This window comes from Meriones unguiculatus, chromosome 4 (assembly GCF_030254825.1).
Source record: "Meriones unguiculatus strain TT.TT164.6M chromosome 4, Bangor_MerUng_6.1, whole genome shotgun sequence".
Lineage (NCBI taxonomy): Eukaryota > Metazoa > Chordata > Mammalia > Rodentia > Muridae > Meriones > Meriones unguiculatus.
Window position 1 is genome coordinate 124,664,848 of NC_083352.1, and position 19,919 is coordinate 124,684,766.

Below are 19,919 nucleotides of genomic sequence, written 5' to 3' on the forward strand. Positions count from 1 at the left end.
CCACTGGCAAGTGTTTATTGATTGCAGGGGGATAGTTTGCATAGCTGGCTTCCACACTCCCAGCTGGGGCCTGGCCTGTGCTGGCCAGCTACTCTTCAGGAGTTCATCAGGAGGGAGGAGAGCCAGGGTTCTAGGAGGAGGCTGGAGTGAGCTTGAGGGAACCCTGGAAATGAAGAGGAGTCGAACTGGTTAGTTTTGTTTTTTGCTTTGGTTCAGGTTTTTACAGACTGCTTTGTGTGTGTGTGTGGGGGGGGGGTCGAGGGGGTTGCCCTGCTTTTTGTCTTCCATGAAGGAAGCACTGGCGATGGGAGAACAGTCATGGGTCTCCGAACACACTTGTGCAGAGTGCAAAACTGGGTCATTAGTGGAGGGTTTGAATGTGAACAGCAGTGTCTTCCAACACTCGGTGGCCGGAGTATTTGTGAGCAGTGGCTGGAGTGTGTAAGGCAGTCACCCCCAAGCCCACAGTGGGGCTCAAAGAATACTATAGATTCCCAGATGTCTCCAGAGGGACCTGGACACTTGAGTTTTAAACAACTGTCTCTTTAAAAACAAATCAAAACAAGACTAAGGAAATGATAAGACTTGCTCTGATCTATGCCCCAAGATCGTGCTCTGATCTTTTCAGGGTTCCCAGCAAAGTGGAAGTGAACTCTGAGCATAGTCCCTGTCACCGCGTCCTACTGTCTCCTCTCACATACTGGCTTTAGCTCACATCTATTTTGTTTTTGTTTTTTTTTGCTTTTACTCTTCCCATTCATCTAAATGTGTGGTGTCACCCAACTATAGAATACAATCAATGCATTGCTGGCTATAGAGAAACCAATAGAGCAAAACAGGACATTTGGCAATAGGGGGAATATGGGTTTATATCTGTGGGTTTCTCCATAATTAAATGGCTCAGGAGCTCTGTGGTCCTAATGGGCAGCTTGGGGGCAGACTGGGACTTGAGAGAGTCATAGGTCTGTCCCAAAGTGCCTCTGTAGATCAGGGCTGAATGCCCCATCATAGATGGGCGGTGGAAACTTCCCTGCTGGCTTTCTCGTCACTATGAGTCTACTTTAGCACCCCTCCCTTTAAAGTCGATTGAAGCTCCAAGGAGCCAGAGGTTTCCTTCTGTTCTGTTCATTGCTGTAGCCAGTGTCTGCACACAGTAGGTGCTTAAGAAATGCCTACTAGCAAGCTGACCAAAATGGGCACCTCATTGACAGGCTCATGTAGAAGTTGGGGCTGAGGCAAGAGGGCATTGGGGTGTCAAGTGCAGATTTTGACTCTGCCATCAGTTGGCTGTGTGGCTTTGGAAAAGATCTTGCTGCCATCAACTCTCAGTTTCCCCATCTTTACAAGGTGATCACACCAGGATTCACCTCCTGAGCTAGGTGTGAAGCTGACAGCGTTGTTGATGCAACACATCACTTTTAAGGTCCTCACTGGGTGCGAGGAGCCTGGCACTGCTACAGCCCCTTCCTGACAGGAGGCCAGGGCTGTTACTTGGTTCCAAACCTCCAGTGTGTGTCAGGCCTGTCACACTGGGGACGGCTGCATGGACAACTCAACGGCAATGCTGGTCTGCTCAGCCAAGGTCACTTCGCCACACAGGCGTGTGTGTAACTGAGGCCCACAGTCCTTAGGTAATACCCCATACCCTAGACCTCTCCCCACCTTTCCCAGAGCAGTAAATATCTCAGCCTCAGGGCCTTTGGACCTGCTGGTCCTTTTGATATGACGCTTCTCCCTCTTTTCGCAAAGCTCACCATCTTGCTCTCTCAGGTGCCAGAAAACATCACAATTTCAGAGAGGCCTTCCCTGTCCACCCCATCAAAACCAGCGCCCCCTTCCTTCCACCGCTTTCTCTTCTGAGCCTGCCTTCTTTTTCTTCCTAGCCCTTATTTACTTGGTGCTGTTTACTAATTTATATAGGTGTCTCTCTTGCTAGAATGTAGGCTCCTCCAGGGGAAGAGTGTTTTCTGTTTCTGTGGCCTGAAGCGCTGGGAGCCATGCTTGGCACATATCACACCATCAAGAAATATTCCTGAGTAAGTGAGTGAAGGATGAATGATGACAAGCGGGGTAGAGAGGAGCAGGGACTTTTCACTTACAGCTGCCCACACCCCGACAAGTGGCCACAGGGCCAGGGCAGTGGCATGTAGGCCACCTCCAGCCCTGACAGCTCGCTTCTTCCCACATGCCTCTCACCTTGCTCACAGACCACTCAGCTTTCTCGTATCCCAAGGCCTTCAGCATTGATATGGGGACTCCAGTTCTCAGTTTGCCTGAAATAACAAATGTGGTCAGAGAGTGTGGGCCACTGTGGGCCTGGGTAGCAGTGGGCATGCTGGGAGTTCCTGGAGGCGAGCCTGTAATCTGGCACGTAGGACCTGGTCCGCTCTTCTCCTGCTTTCCTGTCCTCTATCCCAGCATTCACCTATCCCTGTCTGGCCCTCTGGCACCACTTCTGGTTGTCCCACAACGCACCTCATATCCTCTAACACTATTGCACAAGAATAGTCATGGCCCCATCACCCACTGCAGACATTTCTCTAGCTTGAGCTTCCCATTGTAGTAAAGCAAACTGAAAGGGTGGTGATGTCACCGGGTACCACTTCTCCCCGGCCCTCCCACACATCCTCGCACCCCTGAGGAAAGTACTCATTACCCTTTTCACAGGTAGGGAACTTTGGCTCCCTAACAGGGGGATCAGGCAGCTTGTCCAAAGCCAGGCAGCCAGCAAGGGGGTGAGGGACATGAGCTCAGTCTGCCTAAGGCCTCTTGAGTAAGCTCTAGCTGACTGTGTGCACCTGGTTCCAGTTGGCCTTACGAATCTGGTGTCTGCCAGCTTTTCCCTGCCTGCTTTAGACCTGACGTTAGTAAAGGACCAGCCTGGATGGGGACACAGGAGAGGTCTTTTCCAGCTGGCGACCAGGAAGGCTCCTGGAGCAGGAAGAGTTTGAACTAGGCTTAGAAGATGAGCGGGTCATGAATACAAGGGGCCCCAGCTGAAGGCAGGAGGTGCAGCAGCCTAAGAGAGGGTCTTGAGATGAGGGGCTCACCATTCTCATTGGTCAGCAGGGTGGATTCCAGGACCTTGATCAGGGTGTCCTTCATGACTTCAGGCTAGGAGGGAGAGGAAAGGTGTCACCAGGCTGCCTGCCAGGTCCTCTGGGCCACTCTAGGCTCCCTGACTTGTCCCTTATGACAAAGGCAGCCAGCAGACATCTTGAAATACCAGGTCTCCTGCCAGGGTAAGACCACATGGGCTGGGGAGTGTCCTCACTGCTCTGGGGTGTGGCTCATTGAAAATGCCCTACACTCAGGGGCTTTTGATATGACACTTCCATAGAAGTACCCTGGGGGATTCTGCTTTTGAAGAGAAGCCAGATAGTCACAAACCTTCCAGTAAAATATTGTTTTTTTTTTCTAGACAAAAATTTTTAGAAACCAGTGAAGGGCCAGGTGTGTTAACAAACACCTACAATCCTAGCACTCAGAAGGCAGAGGCAGGAGGGCTGTCACGAGTTTCAAGTCCAGCTTGATGTACATAGTGGGTTCCAGGCTAGCCCGAGCCAGAGGTATGAAGTGAGACCCTGTCTCAAACAAACAAACAAACAAACAAACAAACCAATCACAGACAAGCAGCAAACCCCACTTCCTATAACAACAATAACAACAACAACAACAACAAAACCAAAGGAAAACAAAACAAACAAACAAACAAACCAATCACAGACAAGCAGCAAACCCCACTTCCTATAACAACAATAACAACAACAACAACAACAAAACCAAAGGAAAACAAAACAAACAAAACCCAAGAGGCAGTCAAATTGAGCTCTCTGGTTCAGACTAGAGACTTGGGAAACTGAGGACCAGAGGAGATGGGGTGCTCAGGGTCAGTGGAGGGCTTTGTTTTATAATAGAGAGTGGGTGCAGATTTGCACATGGTTGGTGTTCTCAGTTATATCTGCATACAGTAGGTGCTCAGTAGAAACAGGAGCCCGCAGGCTAGACTCTAGAGGGTAGTGAGGAGACCACCAGCCCACCCTAGGGCTTCCTGTCATCTCTTGCAAAGCAAATGCTGGTCAGCGTCTCATTTTAGAGTGGCCCATTCTGGCCCCAGTGCCCTTAGAGATAATCTGTTAATACTTACATCGAACAGTTTAATATCTGAGACCATCAGCTTGATGCGCTCAATACTGTAACAGAAGATGCCCATGAGAGAGGTCCCTTGGGGTCTCAGTCAATAATGGTTTGTTTATTGAGGACCTGCTATGTGCAAGGCACAGGCAAGCTCTCATGAGACAATGGTGAAGCAGGGAAAGTCCGTGCTTCATGGTGTTCATGTTCTGAAGCAGGTGGACAGTGGCCCAAAAGACAGAAAACTACCCAGGAATAAGGGAGGGTTAGTGCACTAGTTAGCACAAGGCCTTTCGGAGGGGCGGCCCTAATTCCCATTCAACTACTTGTATAGAAATGCCAGCCCGGGTTACAGGACTGTCTGATTTTTATATCTCTGCTATCTATGCCTGTCCATCATCATCATCTATCATCTATCTTTATCTACCTATCATTATCATCTATATATCTATCATTATCTATTATCCTCTATCTATCTATCTATCTATCTATCTATCTATCTATCTATCTATGTATCTACCTACCATTTATTTATCTATCTAATTTACTGTCTATCATCTATCTATTTTCTACCATCTATCTAATTATCTATCTTATCTGTCTGTCTGTCTATCTATGTAGCTATCTATCATCTATTTACCTACCTCTAGCTCTCTTTTATCATCTCCTACCTAGCTATAATCTCACTCTGTATGGGCTAATTAAAATGCTCCCCTGAGCTAACTGTATTGCTGGAGCCTCTAGCTGGAGTCCCCGGACTCAGTCTGGGACAGAAGCTGGTAGACCTTGCAGGGCTAGTGGGGCCACTGAGGCCACTGAGGCCACTTCGGTGCTGGGTCCCAGTAGTTCACTATTTGGGGCTGTTTCGAAAATTTTCAGAATGGGCTGTCTCTCAAGCCTGGGGTGGTGCTTGGCAGGCGAGCCCAGTGGTGGGGTTGGCTTTCTGTGTCTCCTGTAGAGTTCATTTTCCATTTGGAAAATGATTAAGGCAGATCAGGCCTGGCAAGGTAGCCCTCTGTCATTAGCTCTCTCTGGTGCCTCCTGGTGGTGAATTAGAGAAACTCACAGCGCTGGGCCTGCACTCAGCAGTACTTCACACATTTACCTGATACTATTGAAGTTGAGCCTAAGCCGGTCACCTTCCATGAAAAACAGAGCTTCATAACTGGCTTCCTGCAACGAGAAACCCCAGGCCCCAGTTTTTGAAGGGAGTGCCTATCTCTAGAGGGAAGATTATACGGGAAAGTTCTGCTGTCAAGGTAATCTTGGCTACTGGCTCCGTGACCTTGGGAAAAAGTTTGACCTCTCTGGGCCTCACTTCCCATGCCCTAACCCCTGTTTCACAGGTGACAGTTTAGGCCTGGAGAATGACACTGCCAACACAGCCAACATGTACTGGCGGCTCACGGTTCAAGCTCACTGGAACTGTGCCATTCCCCCTTGAGGGGATCCTGTCAGCCCTTTGGAGCATGGGGAGGAGACAAAGAGGGTCAGCAGCTCTGGTAGGGCCTAAGCACTGTTAGTGTGATTGCAAAGCTCAGAGGCTAACTAGGGCTTGACATCCAGGGCTCTAGACTTGCATCAGCTTGACCCCGAGGGCCGAGTGCTGGACTCCATTATAGTGTACCCTAGAGAACCAATTTTCCCTGCGGGAGGGGTCATCAGGGAGTGAGGCTGGTGTGGGAAGTAGGCTCCCACTGTCTGTCAGTGCGAGGCCAGAGCATCAAGATGGACTCTCTGGGTAACTCTATAGTCTATGAAAGGCACCCCTGAAATTGTGGGGTGTAGAGCTGCACGTAGGGACCCTGCTGTAAGGGGACGTCAACTCCTCCTACTTACAGCAGGTACCCTGTGCTGCCTCTGGGTAAGCCTGGCTGGCCTCACTACCGAGAGCCCGTCCATGAGCCCGCGCTTCTCCAGTCTTCTCTGCCCTCTGGAGTGCATATGGTTGCTCCTCTACACTGCCCATACTCAGGGGCGGGGTGTCCCTGTCTCTCAGCTGCTGGATGTTGCCTGTTCCTGGAAAATGCCCAGAATGGACTGTAGCTGCCTTGATGGGAGTTATGGTCCCTCTATCCCTAGGGGCTGCCAGCGGTTAGTGACTGGCTGATGCCCCCCCCCCCCAAGTTCTTAACTCTTGGTCCATCACTCCCTCTCCTCTTCCAGCTACCGGGAGATACCCCAGTCCATAACACTAACAGGGAGACCCCAGCCTTCGTCCCCGACCACAGACTCTTGAACTCACAATGCCAAGGGAAAAGAAGGGCCGGACATCTGTATTGGTGGGGAACACTTCCAGGACAACATTTTGGGCTGCCGTGGCACCACCCTCGTCCAGCATAATCTGGGGGCTGGTACGGGTGAAGATCTTCAAGATCTGCGTGGGCCCCAGCTTGTCTGCTGCCTGGAAAGACATCAGACCCACATGCGTGGTCACGGTGCACAGGCCCTTATGACCCCTGTGGTGTTTCTCTGTGTCCCAGCTCTGTGCTTCCCAGCGCCACCTCCCTTCATAGATACGCTCTGGTTTCCTAGCCTGCAGCAGGGGCTTAGCATTGCTTTCATCACCCAGGGCCAGTCCATTGTCACTGCACTTGCAATAGGCTGTCACCCAGGTCATCATCAGTTTCAAGCTTCTCTACTAGACTGAAGAAGTCACTGGGCGTCCAGGGGGCCTGGGACCCCTGGTGGGAAAGAAGAGAGCCCACATCTCTTCTCCACAGCAGAGACCCATGAGCTGAGTCAGCAAGCACCCAGCAAGCTACAGGTGGCCAACAGACCCACCTCTGCGTTGATCTCCTTGATGTTCATCTGTAGCTGGCGGGCCACATCAGGGACCTGGGGAGAGGGAGAGAGGAAGAGAAGGAGAGAGGGAGAGAGGAAGAGAAGGAGAGAGGGAGAGAGGAAGAGAGGGAGAGAGGAAGAGAGCAAGAGAGGGAGAGAGGAAGAGAGGGAGAGAGGGAGAGAGGAAGAGAAGGAGAGAGGGAGAGAGGGAGAGGGAGAGAGGGAGAGAGCGAGAGAGAGGGAGAGGACTCTAGAGAGTCAGTCATATTAATCACGCTGCAGTAATAGGATCAGAGTATGTGTTGACATCTAGGCTCAGGAGAAATTCGGACCCTGATCAGTTAGTGATGCCTTTGGGGGTGCAGGCACCATCCCTGGGTTCCTCAGTATCCAGAAGGCCCTTGAGCTCCCCCAGGATATTTAGAGGAGGAAACAGGTATATCTGGTCCCGAAGGCAGAAATAGGGCCCAGGTTGGCTGTTAAGGGAAGCTTTGGGGTCTAGCATTGAGCAGCAGAATCAGGATCTCTCTGAAAGGAGGGCAGAGCAGATCACCACTGGGAGTTCCTACCTCAGGTCTCCTTTCAGCGGGCAGATGCTGTGGAGGTGAGTCACCCTCTGCCCACAGTGGGGCTTACCACGAATTTGAGCAGGATCACAAGCTCCTCCTTGGGGACCATGGTGGTCACAATGGCATTCACCAGGTCCTGCCTTATGACCAGGCTGAAAGGAAGGCCGTCTGGGGTGGTCTCCATCAGGGAAGCCACAGAGCTGTTGAACCAATTGGTCACCCTAGCCTTTGAGTCCAGAAGCCTTGCCTGGGGAGACACAGAGCAGGGGGTGTTTTGAGGACTTCGACGCTCCACTGTATCCCATAACTGCCTGGAAGGGAGCAACTGTGCTGAGTGGGGTCGGGGATGGACGGGGGTTAGGGAGATGGTGGAGGATGGAGGGGGTAGGTGTCTCCCAAAATTTCCGTGATGGAAGAAACCTCATCCCAGTGCAACAAGGTCTCAACCTCTCAAGGTGGATCCTTCAGGAGGTGACTGGGCCTTGATCAGTGGTTAGCGCTGTTAGAGGAGTGGCCTCGCTACTGTAGGTGGGAGGGGGCCATTGTGAAAATAAGCTCAATCCTGGCTGCCCTTGCTCTCCCCCTCCCCCACAGGTACTGTGCTCTGGCAACACAAAATAGACTAAGACAGACACCGTTCTGTCCGCTTCCCATCTTTGTATTTGTGTCAGGAAGCTTTGATTGATGAATGCAGTGTCTTTATCAGTACCTGGCAGCCTCCCTCTAGAGTGTCTTAGATTACCTTTACCCTTCCTCCCTCCGTTGCTTCCCCTTCCCTCCCTTTGGTTACAAGCTAGGCTTGGGTAGCATGCACCCACAATCCCAGGTGCTCTGGAGATGGAACAGGGGATCATTTGAGCTGAGCTGGGCCAGTCTGGGCAGCATAGGAAATACCATCTCATTAAATGTGAAGCAGAAAGACAGAAGGAAGCATGGAAACAAACAAACAAACAAACAAACGAACAACAAAAAACAAACAAACAAACAAAAAACAAACAAACAAAAAAACTTGCCCAGAGCTACACAGCTAGTCATGGATCCTGGAAAGTTAGCTGTATGATTCTTGAGGATGCCTCTGTCCTGAGTTCATGTTGCAATGCCATTAGAAGTTTGAAGTTTGACAGGAGCTTACTTGAGAGAAATACCCAGGCACCCAGGCACACAAAGGGTCAAGGTCCAAGGCCAGGACCCCAGGGAGAGATGAAGTTCTACCTGCTGTATATCACAGGATGCTTAGCGTATGACATCATCAGCCATGTGCCCTGATGGTGTGTAGGTTTTGGGCCCTGTGTGGTCACAGAAGAAGAGTAGCTGTTCTCTAATGTCCCCAGTTTGCTCTGAGGTCTGGAACTCACCTTCAGGTTGAGCCGAATATTACTGTCTTGGATAGCAGGAGACAGAAGGCTAAATTCCAAGGCTCCCGGGCTGAGGGGAGTGGGTGCTGCTCAGGGCAAGAAGAAAGTCTGTGAGGGTGGAGGGTGGGATTGGGTGGGGTAGTTCTCTACTGCTACCAGCTAGGGACCTGCTACAATCGGGAAAATGATGCTGTTGGCGGTGACCAGGGCAGTCATTACATGGACCACTCAAAATACCAGCGCAGAACTAGACTTCTACGTGTCCAGCTGGAACACTGCCATTCCTATGGCAAACCTGAAATGCTGTTTATAACCTGTGCCACCTCCACCTCCCTCTAACCCATTCCCCAAGGCAGGTGGGGTCTGGGCATTGAACTCAGGTGTGCACCCATTAGTTCACCCATCATCTGTGTTTGCCTTGGTTTTCCCAGCCTGATGGTGGGGGAAACACCCCATCTGCCCAGCTGTTGGGTGGGGAATGGGGGTGCGTGGGCCTGTCCCTGCTCTGCTTCAGTCTCTGTCACTGAGATCAGAGCAGCTGGATAGACAGACTGGGAACTCCCATGTAATTAGTATCTTCTAGCCTATGATCTCTCTCTTTTTCTCCCTCCCTCCCCCCACACACCTGGGGTCAGGAAGATGAGGTTTTAGCCCTCCCTAACATGAATCTTCTCTGTGAGTTCAGAGGTGGCATATGCCATGCGTCTCAGGTTTCTCTTATGTGCAGTTGGGCCATTGAGGAAGTGAAATGGTGCCTATAAAATGCCCATCTCTGGATTTAGCCCTCATATGCCCCAGGGGCTTAGTGATTTGTCCTGTTCTCCTTGTCCTATTCTGGCTGTCCTTTGATGTGCCTCTTTAGATCCTAAATCAGCACATGGTAGGGTTTCTTCCCCTTTGTTGAGCTCTACTCTGAGAGGGTTGAGCAGGACTGATTTCCAAGGTTGAGTGAAGAAGCCCATATCTTCTCTTTGCTAGTTTCAGGGAGGAGAAATGACATCCATTCTGGGCACACCACTCACCTCTGCTCTTGTTCCCTCCTCTCAGTATCACATAGTAGTCTACCATCCATTCATCCATCCACCCATCCATCCACCCATCCATCCACCCACCCATCCATCCACCCATCCACCCACCCACCCACCCACCCACCCACCCATCCATCCACCCATCCATCCATCCATCCACCCACCCATCCACCCATCCATCCATCCATCCATCCATCCATCCATCCATCCATCCACCTATCCATCCATCCATCCATCCATCCATCCATCCACCCACCTATCCATCCATCCATCCATCCATCCATCCATCCATCCATCTATCCACCCACCTATCCATCCATCCATCCACCCACCTATCCATCCATCCATCCATCCACCCACCCATCCATCCATCCATCCACCCATCCATCCATCCATCCATCCATCCATCCATCCATCCAGCATGCAATGCAATTATTTTAAAGCAACTCTGTGTCAGGCAGAATATCTCTTATATGCCCAGAACTTTCCTGAAACCTTTAAGTGCTGACCACAATCCTTTGAGGTTGGGAGGTAGAAAGCCTCATCTTATGGATGAGGAACCTGAGGACAAGGAGGTAGAGTGACTCCCCCAAAGTCAAGCAGCAAGTCAGCAGCAGAACTTGGCTTTAACCAGGCTCCACCTGGGTATCTAAGATGTACATAGAACAGTTGTTCTTAACCTGTGGGTCACGACCCCTTGGGGTCACTTGACATCATTGTAAAACACAGATATTTACATCACAATTCATAACAGTAACAGAATTACAGTTATGAAGTAGCAATGAGAATAACTTTAAGGTTAGGGGCCACCACAACACAAGGGACTGTGGTAAAGGGGAGAAGCTTTAGGAAGGTTGAGAACCGCTGTTTTGTGCACATTAGGTGCTCATGAAGTTGGAGCTACATGTCTGGGCAGGGCTTAGCAGGTGTGGGTTCACTTGTGCCTGACAGAAGGTGCTGATCAGGCCCGAGGGGGGCGTGGTCTCTGCTGGGTAAAGGTGGGGCCTTCAGGCCAAGCCTGGAGTCAAGGGAAAGGCCATGGAGACAACAGAGCCCCTACCTGTTGCCAGCTTCAGGAAGGCTTCATACATGTCTTCGAAGGCTTGGTGGATCACAGGGCACAGCTGCAGTAGCACAAATTCAGGGCTATCAGTGAACAGGCAGTTCCTTCCCCAGCTTCCTGGCCCTGGTTTCCCACAACCCTAGTCTCACGGCCGTGCCCCACCTAGTCAAACGTTCATCTGTGGAGCTGAGGATTCACAGGTTTGTCTGCCTCCTCTTTGTCTGTTTCTTTGGCGAGTTTCTGGCCCCAACACATCCTCATGCCACCACGGAGTTCTCTGCCCAACAGCGACAGTCCCTCTCGACATGGGCCCACTAGTTATGATGTGGCAGAAGAGCCAGACTGACGTCTAGTGGGCAGAGGCCAAGGGTGCTACTAAACGCTCCGCCCTTGTAGCCCAGCCACGTGACCTCGTCAGCAGTGTGGATTTATCGGTTCTGCTGAAACGGGGTGGTGGGAGTGCTCAACATTTGCCTTGCTGTCTATAGGCCCCACAGAACTTTCAGCTAATGTTTAGCTGCTGTAATGGAAGGACTGGCTAGCTGGACACCCCCTCCAATATTCTTGTGTGAGGGCAGTGCGCTTTCTTGGGAGCAGTGGTTCCCTGCTTCCGTCGTCTTTTCTAACCCATGATCCAGAGATGGGGAGGAACAGGTGGAGAGAGGGGCAGCTCCCACATCCTCACACAATACCCCCGCCTTCACTTCCTCCAACCCCGGCCACACATCGGAGTCTGGGACACAAGGATCCCACCAGACCTGCTGCTTCTGAATCTGGGGTTGGGTAACACATTCACGTTTTCACAGCCTGGACGAGAGCCGCCGTGTTCTTTATTTCCCAGTGAGCTCCTTTCTCAAACGCGCTTGGTGCCTTCCTTTTTATCCTGTGACTCCGACTGTGGCCACTACACCCCACCTTAAGTCACTCAGCAAATCCCTAGCTTGGAATTAGTTCAGAATTCCAGGTTCATGCCATTTCTTCTGCTGGGAAATTTTTATTTTTTAATTCAAGTATGATTCCGGGTAAAATTTTGAAAATATTTGCATCTGCGCCCTACTCCAAGAAACTCTATATTTAAACAGAAAAATAAAGTTCTTAAATATATCTTCTGATCATATTGGCCTGTAATCTCCACCCTTGGGATATGGAGGCAGGAGGATCAGGAATTCAAGGCTAGCCTGGGCTACATACCCTTGCTCTCACACCCTCAACATTCTTATATAAGTGTAGAGAACAGGCTATGCCTTTTTCTAAAAAAAAAAAAAAAAAAATTAGAATAAAAGAACTTGCATTCTCCTGTGCCAGATGGCCAAGGTCTGACAAATTGCTGCCATTGAAATCCCTGAACCTGTGCATTTATTGTTATTCAGCAAATTCTGACATTGTGGAAAGACATGTATGTCTTTGTCTATTTTTCTAACACAGCATGCTCATGGCAGTAAAAAAAGATCATTTAACAAAGCAATTTCTTTCTATATCCCTTTAAAAACACCATTCTGGGTATGAACCTCAGCTAATGTTCAGAGGTTTAAAGTTCTAATAACAATAAACCATTGGCTTGACTATGTTACATATGTCTATTTATTTTCCCATTTCCTACCTCTCTCTCGACCTTCCCTTTTCCAAGAAGAACCAGGAAGCTTCCTTCCTTCCTTCCTTCCTTCCTTCCTTCCTTCCTTCCTTCCTCCCTCCCTCCCTCCCTTCCTGATGATTGATCCCATGCTTCACACATGCTAAGCAAGTGCTCTATCACTGAGCTACATCTGCAGCCCTTTTGGCTTACTTTTTATTTTAGTGAAAGATCTTGCCAAGTTGCCCAGGCTAGCCTTGAACTTTCTCTGTACCGCAGGCAAGCCTTAAACTGTGATCCTCCTCTCTTAGCCTACCAAGGAGCTGGAATTACAAGCCTATTGCAGACTAGTCAATATTGTTTCTTAAATTAACCCTGTGAAATATAGGATTCAGGGGCTGGAGACATGGTTCAGCAGCTAGAGTGTAAATTACTCTTCCAGAGGACCCAAGTTAGATTCACAGCATCCACTCCAGGAAGCTCAAACCTGCCGGAAACCCCAGCTCCAGAGGTCAGACACTCCCGGCCTCATGGGCACCCACACGTGTAGAATATACTCCCTCCCTCACACACACCCATATACATAAGATTAAGAACAAACTAGATCTTTACAACAAAATAAAATATCATTTGAGATTTCTTCTTCTTCCCCCCCCCCCTGTGGTGCTTGGCTTCGTGCATGCTAAGCAAGTGCACTATCTCTGAGGTACATCCTTAGCCCTTAGGTTTTTTTGATAGTTTGAGACAGGGTTTCTTTGTATAGCCCTGGCTGTCCTGGAACTCCATCTGTAGACTAGGCTCGCCTTGAACTCAAAGATCCGCCTGCCTCTACCTCCCAAGTGTTGGGATTAAAGGTGTGAACCACCACTGCCCTGGATAATGCATTTTAAATTAATGACAGAAATCAAAATATGGGTGAATCCACTTACAACATTTCATGTTACTTGTGGTATATTGCGTGCGTATAAAATGAGAGCCACCGGGTGGCATGGGGCTTTCTGTTGTTGAAGTCTTGCTTAGCAGGTGTAAAACTCTGGGTTCTAGCCCAGCACCCCACCCCCACTCGCCACCGCTGAGCCTGCGTTTACTAACTCCGAAATAAACGTAGCTGGATCTGGTGGGCTGCAGGGCCTACAAACCACACCCGGACAGCTGAGCAGGGCCGTGCCGCAGCCTACTTACCAGTGTACTTCAGGACAAAATGCTGGGTGTTCAGGGATTTCTAGCTTGGTTTTAAAATTAAAAGATGCATACTTACATAAAGAAGCATATTAAAATACACTTAGTAAAGACAGAGGCCCATCCCTTCCTAGGTGTTCGGCTCTGCATCCTCTACTGTCTTTGCTCTTGAGTTGCTGTCTATGTCTCTCTGGTGGCGATACTACACGGGGACACACAGCTGTGCCCCTTCTCCCAGTTCTGCCTCATGACGTCACTCTAGTAGACTCAGGCCAGCCTGCCGGCGAAGTCAGCAAAAACTACACGTAGGGGTCCTTCCCCTCAACCCTTGCAGAGACAAGTGGTAAACTCTTGACCAGCGCACGACGGATTAAGGCCTCCTGAATTTTTGGCTGTTCTGTTACTGTGACCTTGAGGATCCCGCTGGGTCAGTGGTTCAATTCATTGGCTCACTGGTTCTTTGCTTTGCTGAAGGAAATTGCTTAGTCCCGGAAAGATCCCACCCAAGGAGACAAGACTCATTTGGCACCAGCTTGCAGTTCCACCTTAGTCCTACAGGGGGTGCCATCTCCACAGGCCAGGGGCCTGATTTTACTCACGTGGTTTTTCACTATTTGGGGCAGCGTTGGCAGCAGGAGATTCATGACATTATTTGCCAAGGAGTTCACCACGAAGGAGAGCCTTTGGCAGAGGAGAGTGAGAGATTAGGAAGAGAGGCTTGTCCCTGCTTTAGCGAGGTGATGGGATCCTGGGAGGAAGGAGCTCACTCAAGTTCACCGCGGTGTTAGCAGAGACTGTGGCTAAGGGAAGACATCAGCCTGGCTATTGTCTTTATATATCTGTGCTGACATTAGGATGCTAAGAGCTGGCAGGTCCCCTGGGAGGTGACCTTGCGCTCTTATGAGTGGGTCATTCTTGCTGCCTGGGAGATGTTCTTAGCAGCCTTGTCTGGACTGGGAAAGTGAGACATGGGAAGGCGACTTGTCTAACACCACCCAGACAGTCAAGGAAGAAGGTAAGCTTGCTTTGGGCCCACCTAGGTCTGCTTGGGTGGTCTGAGAGCCCTAGATGGAGGTGCCGCTCTGTCTGCAGGCGTCTGCCCACCCCACCCCCTATACCCACCCCTGCACCCACTTCTGTATTCACCCTCTAGCCCCAGTATCATGCCACCCTTGCTGCCTTCATCTTTGTTATCCAGAACTGCCTTTGGCATCCGGATTCCCTGGGAGGAGCCCCAGATCTAGAGTCAGGAGGGGCACATGTCTGTCCTTCCAGTGCTGTCCATGTGTGCAGTGGGCAAGGCCCCCGCCTGCTTCTCCTACCAGCATGATGGAGCCCAGCACTCACTTGCGAAGCAGGCTGAGGCTTAGGGTGTTCTCGCTGCTGGAGCAGTCACTGAGGTTCAGGCGGGCGGGGCCACTCTTGCTCTTCTCCACCCGGATGAGGGCTTGGATCTCAGTGTTCATTTGGAACTCCACTATGCTCTTGATTAGTGGCCTGTGGGGACAGCAGCAGTAAGTGACTGCTCCTGAAGCCCGAGTGGGAGCCACAGCTGGGTGTCTGTCCCTCGCTATCATTTTGGCTGGTTCTCCTCATTGCCTCCTCCCCATGCCAACATCTAGAGTCCTGGTGTTCTCTCCTGATCTCACCCCTTGTGGATGCCATGGGATTCCAAGGCACACACTGTGCCCCACTCAGGTGGCCACTGAGTTCATCAGGCACGAGAGCAGTGCATCCCACATTGTTCTCTGGCTTGCCTCTTTCAAACCTTGTCATCTTGGCTGCTGGCTGTTCCTCCCAGATTGATGTGGGAGCAGATCCTGAAGTCATATCTCTCTCTCTCTCTCTCTCTCTTTCTCTCTCTCTCTCTCTCCATATCCAACTCACCAGGAATCCCTGTTGTTTCTGCCTTCATCCAACACATAACTGTTCACTCCTCTGCTCACCAGTCCCAAACCTGGGCCTAAGCCCTCACGGTCTTCTCTAGAGTTGTTTCAGGTCCTTCCGTGTGGCATCCTGCCACCACTCTGCCCCACACTGTTCCCCCCCCCCCCCCCAGCTCTTTCTCGGCCCAGACCTTCTGTTGCTCTTGGTCCTCTCATACTCCATGAAAGCCAAGTTCTCATCTTGGCCCATAAGGCCCCGCACTGTCAGGCCTTAGCAGCTTCCTGACCTCACCTCTAACCATCCCTGCTCCTTCCCTTCTCTTTGTCTCTTTTTGAGCAAGGCAAGTCCATTCCTGCCTCGGGGCCTTTGCGCTTGCTACTCTAACTTTGGGATTCATTTCTAGATATCTGTGTGGAAGGAGGAGAGCGAGTAGGTAAGACAGCTAGGTTAGCTGCATCTGATTCAGGGGACACTCACGTGTTTAATCCAGCCACCATGTCCAGGGGGATTCTGACCACCAGCTCCTGGTCATAGGTCGAAGGCTCCACGACCAGCTGGAGGATGTTAGCAGAGGTGACCTTCATCCTGGACAGGGTAGAAGGGAGATGCAAATCTCAGTCAGATGAGTGTTACACCCAAGCCGGATCCTATCCTCTCTCCTGACTTCCCTGCAGCTGACCAGAGCCTGGACCCCAAATCCAGTTTACTAACCCTCTCCATCATGGTCCTACTTCTGTCTCACCCCTACACCCTTGCTTGCCTCTCTGCAGGTTCCTTGGCTTTTAGCCTCAGCCTGTTGGGCTGACACTCAGCCCCTCTGTGACCTGACCTACTGTCCTGTCACTCTTTACTGTGGGGGTTTGAAATGCAATCATTCCGAGTGACTCCTGCCCCTCCATGGTTTGGCCCCACTGGTCCCTTTGCCTGGAATGTCCGTTTCTTGGTATCCCTGGAAGAGCCATGACCTCCACTAGGGAGCACCTCCTGGTCCTGTCACTCTCTCATCCAGGGCCATCTTCCTACGTGGCTGCCCTCCTAGAGTACTAGTGACACTGCCATATGGTCACCACTAGCCATTCTGGGGGCTTTTCCAAAGAGGCACTTAATCTGGTCCATCTTCACTACTGTTTGCTGCCTGACAACTGAGCAAGCTGCGTACTTGGTCAGAGGTGTGGGGAAAAGATGGCTCCCAGGGCTCTCGGGCCCACTCACCAAATGATGAATCTCAGAATCGTGCGCATTAGGCTTTCCAGCATGGGGATGTTCCCAGACCTGTCTCGCATGGCACTGAGCAGTGGCAACTGCTGGAGGATGGCAGTCGCATGGTGCTTCTCCAGTGCCTGGGCCAGGTCTGCAGACAGATCCAGGGGGCAGAGGTCAAGAGGAGGGGCAGGGAAAGTAGCCTGGCAGTGGCACCAGGATGGCCACCACTCTGGACTCCTTGGACCTGACATTAGGTGAGAGGTCCTCCTCTTCACCCCAATCATCTCCACTGTGTCGATGTGCTCTAGAGGGCATTGTCCCTGCGTGGGCTATTTTCTTGTGAGCAGTGAGGCTGGAGACAGTGGAAACCATCACACTCAGAATGTTGCCTGTCACTGCTGGGACTCTGTACTGTGTCCTCTCCCTAGCCAGTGCTAACAGCTTTTTGAGCTGAACATCCCACTGGGGACAGTTTTGCCACCAACATACTCTTGCTAAAGCTCTTCTGGCACCCACACTGTTTGCCCTGTTGTCCAGCCTGCTTAGGTGTGGAGCAGAGGAAGGAAGAAATGGCAGTGGGAGCCCTGGGGCTGGCTGGCCCTTGCTGGCTTTTCCCCAGAGGCCAGAGCCGCAGCAGTGTGCTGCAGCCGTGCCGGGCTCACTGTTTCAGAGTCCTCGTGGCATTCCTGTCAAGCTTTTGCCTCCTCTGTGCTAATGGGGCTGGACCCATTACAGTTTTCTTTGCCAGCTGGCATTCTTCAACCTTATCAGTACAGGCTTTCGAGGGATGTGGAGTGGCAAGTCCCTGAAGCGTGCGGCTTATCAGCCCCTGTGGCGATACTGCCCAGGTGACACTGAGCTGCCAGTCAGCAGGGCTCCTGAAGGCCGAGAGTAAGTTCCGAGGGCCCCTGGCAAGCATCCCAGGGCCATCCAGAGATGGTCCCCTGGGAGATAAAGCACCTCGTCCCTGCAGGGGCACCATCCGGAGGATGTCATCAGCTCAGGGCAGGCGTGTACTTTGCAGCTTCTGCTTGCCAGCAGCAGGTCAATGCTAGCCTAGCACAAACCAGCGGGCTTCCCTCCACCCAACAGTTAGCCACAGCCAGTCCCTGGAGGCCTGGGGAGGGGTCTCTGACTCTGAGTGTGTTCTGTCCCTGGGTGCCCTTTAGAGTGAGTCCTCCCCCCCCCCCCCCCTTAGCCACATCCTCCTTCCTCTGATGCCACATTGTGGTCCTTTACATGCAGCAACACTCTCTAAGATTAGGGTTTAGAATTTGTCTTCCGACCGAGCTATCGAATACAGTTGCCTAGTGGTTCCTGGCCCTCAGTAGTCACTTGCTTGGGTGGGCCCACTGACTTTCCTGCAAGGGATCCTGGGAATCTCCTCCCAAACTACCACTGATAATAACTCCTTGGCTGCAGACTTCCACCATCACTGCTCTCCCCAAGCTCAAATGCCACGTGCTTGGGAGCCACAGCTCGGGCCTCAGGCCATCTGCTTCCCCAGCCTTTGGAACAGTGCTTGTCCACCAGGTAATTGCCATATCACCATAGAAGACGTGTTAATGCCTGGGTGGAAGGCACCGCCAAGTGTCCTCCCGCACACAGGACTGTGCCCCATGCCAGAGAAGAGCTGGGGAGAAGTCTACCTAGAGTTCCTATGACCCTCCTCAGTTCCTATAGTGTTGGGTGTTCCTGTAGGCCCAGGAAGGAGGGTCTTCCCATGTGCTTCCAGAGGCCCAGAGCCTGGCCTAAGGCCATGGAGCTGGAGTAACAAACCCTTGTGTGGAACTGAGGCCACTAGACTCTGCCCAGTAGCGGTTTGTTTTTGAGTAATAGCATTTGAGGGCATCTTGGCATCACGGGTTCTTGAGATCATAATATCCCAGATCTTCCTACCCCAGTCACTGCTTGTCTCATGGAAGCCCTGGGCTCTATCCATGCCTGATACACTTCTCTGATGAGGAACTCTTTTCCTTTATTGGAGGACTGCTCCATCTGCCCCTTGCTGATGGTGGTGAGACCTGAGTTGGGGGTGGGGTCATGACTTACGCTCCCTGATGACTTCTGGGCCGAGGTTGAGCACTGCAGGGGGCTGGGGGTCAGCTTGGACCAGTGTGGCTCCCAGCAAACCATAGAGGAGGGTGAAAATCCATGGGATGGCCATCTTCCTGGGTGTTGATGGGAAGCAGGTGGCCGGTAGCAGGGCCTGGGGTAAGCACAAAGGGTCCTGCTAGCTAGACAGAGGGGCCATGGGAGGCACGGAATGCCTGTGGCCTGGGGGACAGTGTCCAGGAAAGGCATTCAGGGCAGTGGTTGAGAGCCAAGGCTTAGTTGTACATCCCTGAGTAATGAACCGAGGCACAAATACGTCTGTGCTTCAAGTTCTCCTCTGGCAAGTGCGCATGATGGAGTCTCTGGGATTAACAGTATCTAGAAAATCATTCAGCATGCTGTCTTTCTCACAGGAAGAACTTGGGAGACATTAGCAATTTCCTTACAGAAAACCCACTAGCAGAGGTCCAAACAGCTGTTTTGTCCTGCTTCCTCTCCTAGCCGTGGGTACTTCCTGGGAGAAGTGCTGTGGTGTTGGGGTGTCTGGTCTCTTGACCAGCTGCCACCCTCCACAGGGCAGAGGCAGCACCTTCAGATCCCCACAGACTGTCTTGTTTGGAGAAAAGGGACTTGTGCCCTTGCCTGCCTCAGAATGTGACAGAGACGAATGTGACACTGGGGGATATGTCTGCTGTGGGCTGCCATGAGACGCTGGAGTCAAATCAGAGCGGCTGTGAGTCTGGGAGGCGGGACTTTGTTGCCTGCTCCTGACTGTGTCCCTACACCCAGCACAGCACCAGGCACACAGTGGGGCTTCCTGCATAACTGTTCAGTGACAAACTGGAGCCTGAGCCTTCTGGAGATCCCGGGAAGCCAGAGGATCCCCACGCCCCAGCGTCAGCAGCCTGAGGGAGAAGGGGACACATGGGCCTGGGAGTCAGATGGGCTCCATGATGGTCTTTTAAGGCCATCTCAGTAACTGGCGAATGACTTGCCCCTTTGGAACCTCTTGAACGGCTGGCTGACGGGAGATGACGTTAGCATTCAGGAGGGTAATCAGGAGGGTAAGTGCACCTGTGGCCTGGTGGTGCT

At 51.5% G+C, this 19,919-nt stretch overlaps 1 protein-coding gene across 2 annotated transcripts in view; it reads right to left on the reverse strand.

Moving 5' to 3' along the window:
* Positions 1-19,919, reverse strand: part of Bpifb1 (BPI fold containing family B member 1) — a 30,948-nt gene continuing 11,029 nt past the window's right edge. For both annotated transcript variants that reach the window (XM_021647231.2, XM_021647232.2), the window contains exons 2-16: positions 18,825-18,981; positions 16,782-16,920; positions 16,047-16,154; positions 15,030-15,179; positions 14,282-14,363; positions 10,931-10,994; positions 8,843-8,928; positions 7,555-7,734; positions 6,919-6,972; positions 6,380-6,538; positions 5,240-5,307; positions 4,148-4,193; positions 3,051-3,114; positions 2,197-2,273; positions 1-163 (exon numbers count right to left, since the gene is read on the reverse strand). In XM_021647231.2, the coding sequence (XP_021502906.1) occupies positions 131-163; positions 2,197-2,273; positions 3,051-3,114; positions 4,148-4,193; positions 5,240-5,307; positions 6,380-6,538; positions 6,919-6,972; positions 7,555-7,734; positions 8,843-8,928; positions 10,931-10,994; positions 14,282-14,363; positions 15,030-15,179; positions 16,047-16,154; positions 16,782-16,920; positions 18,825-18,939 (1,425 nt within the window). In that variant the 5' untranslated portion in view covers positions 18,940-18,981 and the 3' untranslated portion in view covers positions 1-130. The remainder of the gene's footprint in view (positions 164-2,196; positions 2,274-3,050; positions 3,115-4,147; positions 4,194-5,239; positions 5,308-6,379; positions 6,539-6,918; positions 6,973-7,554; positions 7,735-8,842; positions 8,929-10,930; positions 10,995-14,281; positions 14,364-15,029; positions 15,180-16,046; positions 16,155-16,781; positions 16,921-18,824; positions 18,982-19,919) is intronic.